The sequence below is a fragment of the Balaenoptera musculus genome, chromosome 6, assembly GCF_009873245.2.
Source record: "Balaenoptera musculus isolate JJ_BM4_2016_0621 chromosome 6, mBalMus1.pri.v3, whole genome shotgun sequence".
NCBI classification, from domain to species: Eukaryota; Metazoa; Chordata; class Mammalia; order Artiodactyla; family Balaenopteridae; genus Balaenoptera; species Balaenoptera musculus.
The window spans coordinates 53,467,021-53,474,794 of record NC_045790.1 but is presented as its reverse complement, the minus strand read 5'-3'; the positions used below and the strand labels follow the sequence as shown (position 1 = coordinate 53,474,794).

Sequence of the window (7,774 nt, the reverse complement as noted above, 5' to 3'; positions counted from 1 at the left end):
TCAACTTCTCCACTCACTGTGATGGAGATCTGAAGACAGGCACTAGATCTCTGGCATTCTCAGACAATAAGCTAGATGACCAGGTCTAAGACAGCTTGGCATGGTACACCTCACAGCAGGGAAGAGCTTACTTTGCTTCTTTGAATCTATCAAAATCAGCTTTATCAAGATTCTTAAAATGGAAAAAAAAGTTCCTTTTTCTTGTCTTGCATGAATTTTAATCTTTTATGCTTCCAGTTCCATCACTGTTCTGACGTATGGGCTCTACTGACTTGCCACACTGCATTGCTACATCTGCTGCTATAAATCAGTAGGTGTTGAAATCAAATACGTCATCATCATCACCATCATCATCATTTTGGAGGGGTCACAAAGAACACCAGAAATGTGCAATATTCGCCAATATAATTTAATCACAAAAACAAATATACTGAACCTATTATGGGCAAGCCACAATCTTGAGTTGTACATGGTCTTGAGTTGTACATGGTCTTGAGTTGCACATTAACACTATAACACTATAACGTTCAAGTCTTCAAACTCTTTGCTCACTTTCTTCCTCCTCCACGGAGAAATCTTACATTTCCAAGAAGGAATAATATAGGAAGCATAAGCCTTTGTCACTCTCTCTAATGCTGATGCATCGATATTCTTTTCCTCTCAATCTTCTTTTCCTTCCTTCCTTCATTCCTTCCCTCTCTTTCTTCACTTCTACATGCTTTGACTTTGTTAATTGGTAGCAGTTCAGGAGGGGAGCTTATCCCCAGTGTTTTACATCCCTAAGTGGCATTCCCACTGCTTCCTGTTTTGTATTCAGTACGAAGGCTGCAGCTAGCTTAACTAAAACAAGGTAAGACCATGAAATTAATCACGACCTATAATTCAATCATTTACATGCTGAACAAAAATGTATAGAGCCTCTCCTATTTGCCAGGCACAGTGATAGTAGCTAAGGATATAAAAACATCCAAGACATTATACTGGTGTGTCCTAGGGCTTCCGTAGCAAAGTTCCACAAACAAGGTGGTTTACAACAACAGAAATTTATTCTCACAGTCTTGGAGGCCAGATATCTGAAATCAAGGGGTCGGCAGGGACAAGTTGTCTCTGAAGACTCCAGAGAAAAAACCTTCCTCATCTCTTCAGCTTCTGGTGGCTCCAGGTACTCTTTGTTTTGTTTTTTGTTTGTTCGGTCCCCATCTTTACACGACCTTCTTCTTCTGTCTCTGTGTCTCTACATAGCCTTCTCTTAAGAATTTAGGGCCCACTGTAATCCAGCATGACCTCATTTTAACTGAACTGATTACATCCACAAAGACCCTATTTCCAAATAAGGTCACGTTCTGAGCTTCTTAGTAGACGTGAATTTGGGGGCAATGCCCTACAGGCTAGTACAGATACCCAGCTGGGTGCTCTCACTGGAGTGCCTTCACACATTTACTCAAACTTCAATATGGCTGGTTAACTGGCCTTCCTAGGGTGTGCCACAGAGCGGCCTCCATAAAATCTTTGCTGGTTAAAACATAAAAGTGGGTGGCTCAGCTTCCAGAAGCCAACCATGAGAGGATCTTGACATGCCTTCATGAGAGAGGGCCATTAACTGGTGACTAAGAGGTTAGATGTGTCACTGGGATAGTGAAATGAGTTTTGTTACATCAAGTACCTCAGTTTACAATAGCTGGCTGGGGAGAATAGCTTCCGAACTGATGCAACGTGTAGTTGTGTCATTCGTTTCGTATATCTAAGAATCACAGAATTTTTACATTTTAGAACTTGATATAAGCTTTGAGATAAAATCACCTATCATTTTACAGATGAGATACATCAGAGGGAATGCATATGTTCATTAGCTAATTAGGGGAAGAACTGGCAGAACAAAGGTTCCTAAAGTCCTTGCTCAGTGTTCAAATCAGATTTTTCATGTTCATTATTAGAAATAATTTTCATTATGACTTTTTCTATCTGAACATGCTTCAACTCTTGACTACTTACTCTAAAGAACAACTTATAATATTGCATCACTCGTAGCGTTTCAGAAAAGCACATACAGGCACAACACCTCTCTTTCTTTAATGCTGTTTATCTTCCTCTGTTCCATGAGGAGTCTATGCATTTTTAGCATTAGTAAAAATTCTGGGCATAAAAAGCATTGAGCTTTTCATAATGTTGTTGTCCAGAGTTCCTCTAACTGTAAAACTATGGACACCATATGTTCAGTTAGACATGATAAAAGCCAATTTTAAATTGTAAATCTTGAACAGTATAATAAAGCTTTTCCCCAGTAAAAAGAACAAAATAAAAATGCCTGCTTTTCTTTGTGCACCACGAAACTTCTTATTTATTCACTTCAATTCTGCATTTACACATAAGCGCTGTAATAAAATATCTGTACACTACTTTTGTTACAAATATAGATAATATTTAAAGTGACTTTATATATTCTAATGTAGGAGTTTCACGCTCTAAAATGGGAATGAACACATGATAATTCCTCACCAGTTGTCTCAATAAACAGCTCCATCTGTTTCCCTTAGTCTTAAACTATTGTATTATAAGATGTTAATATAAGGCAATGGAATGAACTTATGTTAATCCCCTTAATTTTTCTATCAATTTACTAATGGCATACAACCAAAATAATTACTAACACATTGCTTTTTCTCCGTCATTAAGATTAATACTAATTGAAAACCAACTGCACAGCACACTGACACAGTTTCAGTGTTGCATCCCTTAAAACCAGCACTAACAACTCGGAGAGCCTCCTATGCTCCTGCATGGTTAGCAAGGCTGCTTTCTAGAGAAACCGCAGTCAATACTGGGCAGCGTCATCATTTTACTTATAGAAATGTGAAAATATTGTGTAATAGGTCAAAAATGAAAATGAACATCAAGATGTGCAATAAGTGGTTTCTTTACAAACTTAGGAACATTGCTTCCTGTTGTTAGTTACCCAATCTTGAAGCCCATTTTAGGAGAAAACTATATATGTGCGTATTAGAGCTGGGAGTTGCAATGTTTTAATAATAGTCAACATTTTTAAATACTGAAAGTATTTTTAAACATTTTCCGTACAACTTTTTTCTTTTCTTTTTTAGTTAGAAGTGGGGAGAGAAGGTGGATTAACAAAATGCATTTTTATAAAACTTGAGATTTTCTTCTTTATTTTATATTTTCAATTTTCACCTTAATTTCATGAGACCATTTCCCCTTGGTTAGCTTTCAAATGATTTTTTTTCCTTTCTCTACTAACCAGTTGAGCCCATATTAATTTCTGCCCACATGATTATAAAATGTCAGATATCTTCAGGAAGAAAGACTGGATTTATCTATGCAAAGAGCCCTTCTCTTTGAGTTTCCATCACAAAATGCAAAGAGAAAGGGAAAGTGATGCTAGGTTGTCAGTAAGAAAATCATTTCCATATGAGAAAAACAAATTTAAATGCTATTTTTTCCTACAGTTTTGAAGAGCCGGATGAATACAGCCCAGGAGGAGTCCACAGGACCAGTTCCACTCTCTTTGTAGCATGGGATGTAAGTGAGAAGTTGAGGTGGCTCAATTCTGGCAGCTAATTCAGGAGAGAACCATCAAAGTGACAGTGCCTTTTGTCCGCTTAAGGATGGCAACGGCTTCTTCATGTGTTACCCCTTCTAGACTCTGCCCGTTGACAGCAATGATCTGATCACCCCTCTTTAGACGCCCATCTTCAGAGGCTGCTCCCTGCAATTATAAAGTGGCTTGTTTACTTCTCAAAAAATGCTGCCTCGCAGTTACACAACAGAAAAAGATCCAAACAAGAATGTGAATTGCTCTGCGTGTACACACACATTGCTCTCAGCGCTCCACAGGTGCTCCACAGCCATTGAGCAATGATGAACAGACACAAAGGAAGCCTTTCTCCTAAATGGCTTCAGCACTGAGATTCCAATTTGAGAGAGAATTTAGCAGTCAATAGATTAGTTGGATGGCTTTTTGGCTGTTCAGCACAGCAGTTGGTAGGAACTCAAATTAATAAAGAATATTTGGGAATATGCTTAGTAGGAATGATTTCATAGAATCCAAGATTTTTTATCCTATAAAGAAGACCTACAGAAAGAAAACAAAGGATTAGCAGTTTTACAGGACAAAAGCAGTTTTATAGGACAAGGGCATGAGGGCCATCAAACCCAAAGGTCTGCAGAAGCACAAAAGCCCACATGTATGTTGACAAGGACAGGATAAGGCACAAGTCGTGCTAACTCTAATTCTAATTCCTTCTGTGGCTTTCAAAAGGTGGCTTAAGCTGCTTGATTCTTTACTTCCCAAGGGTGGACAGAGTCTTCATATTCCTTATGGGCCCTAAATGATTAAGACTAAACACAGACACTGCTGTTTGGAAAAGAACCTCATCTTAGGCATAAGTATAGTAGGCAATTATGCAATTAAATATAAGATTAAAAATATGGAAAAGTTAATGAGGAATCCATAATGATGAAACTCTTAAAATATGTTCTAACTAGCACGCCTTAAATAAATTGTTCCGAGGCTGAGAAAAAGGACTGCATGATTCTTCTATTTACTGGCAAATGCTGTTTGTATTTTTGGACATACCAATGGCTTTAAAAAATCTCATAAATTAAGCCTATAGCTAGAGAGATAGCTATAGCTATAGATATAGCACTTTAAATTGGTGAAAAATAATTTTTTTTCAAAATAATAGAATGAAACCTCCCTAAGTAAGCACTTTAAAGGACTATAATACTAATCAAAAGCCCCTGTACCAAATCTTTTAATGGGTTTAACATAATTTTGTTTCCTCTGTGCTGTAAAATTTTGAGAATCTGAATTTTCTCCTGCAGGAAATTTTGTCGTTCCTAAAAATTGTCTTAACAAAAAATTAACAATAATTATATGGGTTTAAATTATTTTAATAGCTTCACCAATGTTGTTAATAACTTTACTTGTATTCTAAATATTCTTACCAAAGAACGGGATGCTATATGATTATAACTATATACCAACAGTTTTCTTTTCTTTATTGAATCCCTTGAATGCAAACAGCTGATCTGTGGTAGGTGATAGAGCTGCCGGATACTCCTTAATATTTTTAGTAGTTATTTTTCTATTCCATTCAATGAAATGAAACTTGCAAAATAAATGCCCTATTAGTTATTCTCCTTATGTATTTTATGTACTTTTCTGTGCCTATTTTATATTTCACAACAAAAAATGCAAAGAGAAAAAATGTCAGGGCTCTTTAGCATACACATATTTAAAATGTCCTGTTTGCAAAAGACATTCAATCACATACAACTTGTTTCCAAAGGAAAACAATCAGGCCTGACTGTCTAACTAATGTTCATTAATAGTTTTATGTATATTGTCGAGAGTACCCATGGAACTTCAATTTGAGCCTATTTTCCTTTAAACATAACTAAACCTCAAATTGGACAAAAATATCTAATGACCTATTCCTGTAGGGATTTCCAAAGGAAAATAATCAACTGTTAATCATTTGGCGTTACCTCAAGCCATAAACTAATAAGCCCGCTGCTGACCACTATTAATGAATGCTTAGGGGGGAAGAGGCTGGTTAAAATTTGCAAGCTTACCTTCGCAAACACTGTTTTAACATAAATGGGTAAGTCTCCGTGAGGGCTGCCATATCCTCCTACTATACTGAAGCCCAAGCCATCTGGTCCTCGGTCTAGTGTAATAGACTTACACTGAGGAGGTCTACAGTAAAGGGAAGAAAAAAAGAGTCTTTAGACTTTAAAAAAATATATATATGGCATATACATATGTATCTCCATGAATCTGTAAGTTATGGGTTAGCTGACATCCACCTAAAGCTAGTATAACTCTCTGTGTTACCAACAGTGAGTCCATCACGGGTATTTTGGGGATGCTTAAATTGTCAGTGTGTGCTGTGCTATGTATCTTAAATTTACATAATCTAATGAAATACTACTTAACACCCTATTCTATTACTCATGTATACTACCCTTAACCTAACATATTCATGGCAAGCTCTCATTGTATAAAGCAGCTCCTTCCTTTTCCAGTTTATTTAAAGTGAGAGGCTAAACTGCCAAAGACTATGATGGAATAAGTCATAAACATCAGTATTCCCAAGCTCAGAGACAAAAATAGATGATAAGAAATAGAAAAGCTGCATCAAATTATGTAAAAATTCCAGCATGCTCCTCTCTTCCCCTCTCTCTATATTCTAATTCTGTGTACTCAAGTTTTGGGTAACTGTGAATTTTTTTTTTTAATCACAAGTATGATTCAATAAATGATTAGGCAATGTTGGAATTTTTAAAAGGATAGATTGACCCCCCCAAGACTAAAATGTTCCCTCAAAAAACTCAGAGATGAAAAACGTGGGAAGAGTAGTAGCATGCACGCATGTCTGCTTGTCTATCTACCTACCTACCATTCCATAATCGAAGAGTTTAGAAACACTTGGTTTTCATATTTTACACCTCATCTTCCAACGTTTCACCTTTATGTGGGTAACAGGGACATACAAACCATAGTATGTGAGCTCACCCTAAATCATCGTGAAATATACTGCTTGACGTCAGCCCAGTGAACGAAAGACTAGAGCTGGCGGGCTCCTGCTGATGACCCGTGACCACACTCACATCTCCTCCAGCAACCACCTGTACACAGGAGAAATATAAAGGGAAAAAACACACGCTCACGTGGCTAGGAAGACATCAGTAGTTTTTCTTCAAAAAGAGCACTGGGGATAAAATGTGTATTTTATCATCCACTTAATCATTTCTGTTAACATAAATGCAGGAATTTCATAAGGTCCAGAGGCCTCTTCAACTGACACTAAGAATATTCTACTAATTCAATTCTACCAAGTTCTTTGATGCTTTTCAAACATGGTTTCACATGCAACTGTTTTCTAAAGATCTTTAGAATGTAAGTCACTCAATCACACCACTTAAAATTTCAGCAATTAATCATTTCCTGCCAAGACCACGAATTTTCCCCCTAAGATATAAAGTATGAAATGATAAATGCATCAGGATAAAAAGTGACAGAATGTGTTTCCTATGTACTTTCTTGGGATTCTCAATGTAATCATTTATGTTCAAGGGAAATAGTAAATACAATAATAGGAGATTTAATCATTTTATAGCTTTGACATTAAAGCTCATGTGTCCTCAAGCTACCCATATTCAGAAGAGTTGGGATAAAAATCTTACCTGCATTTCAATGGAGCCAGAGGCATTTTTCAGAAAGTTAACTGCCTGGGTGTGAGTCATCCCCTCAGTCGATGTGCCACAGATAGTGACGATCCTATCCCCAACCTGCGAGGGAGACAAATAGCCATCTGCTACAACAGCCATGGAGAGTGGGATGATTTCCTTCCCTACCTTCCACACCACACGTATACTGCTAATCAGCAATAGAAATAGAACCAAGGAAACGTCCAATTCCAAGCAGCAGCAACCACAAAGAGAAGCTGCAAGTAATGGCTGAGTTCTATCATCTTTGGGGCAATGGGCAGGGAATCACGCTTCCCTTTTCTTTGTTTCTCCTGGGTAAGACATTACTTCCTATTAAAAGAATACCATATCTGCTATCATTTGGGAACCAGAATTTCTCTGGATATTATTATTATACACATTAGCTGTGACTCTAAGTCAAGGGTTGGCAAACTACGGCTGATAGGCCAAGACTGGCCCACTGTTTATTTTGGTTAATAAAATCTGGTTGGAGGACAGACATGAATATTTGGCTGCTTTCACAAGGCAGAGTTGAACAGTTGCA

At 37.3% G+C, this 7,774-nt stretch overlaps 1 protein-coding gene across 11 annotated transcripts in view; it reads right to left on the bottom strand.

Moving 5' to 3' along the window:
• Positions 1-209: 209 nt before the first annotated feature.
• MPDZ (multiple PDZ domain crumbs cell polarity complex component) overlaps positions 210-7,774 on the bottom strand; it is a 172,476-nt gene continuing 164,911 nt past the window's right edge. For 8 of the 11 annotated variants that reach the window (XM_036854695.1, XM_036854698.1, XM_036854699.1 and 5 more), the window contains 4 exons: positions 7,207-7,311; positions 6,536-6,648; positions 5,593-5,716; positions 210-3,721 (listed from right to left, as the gene is read on the bottom strand). In XM_036854695.1, the coding sequence (XP_036710590.1) occupies positions 3,575-3,721; positions 5,593-5,716; positions 6,536-6,648; positions 7,207-7,311 (489 nt within the window). In that variant the 3' untranslated portion in view covers positions 210-3,574. The remainder of the gene's footprint in view (positions 3,722-5,592; positions 5,717-6,535; positions 6,649-7,206; positions 7,312-7,774) is intronic. The other 3 variants (XM_036854704.1, XM_036854706.1, XM_036854702.1) reach the window with 2 other exon arrangements.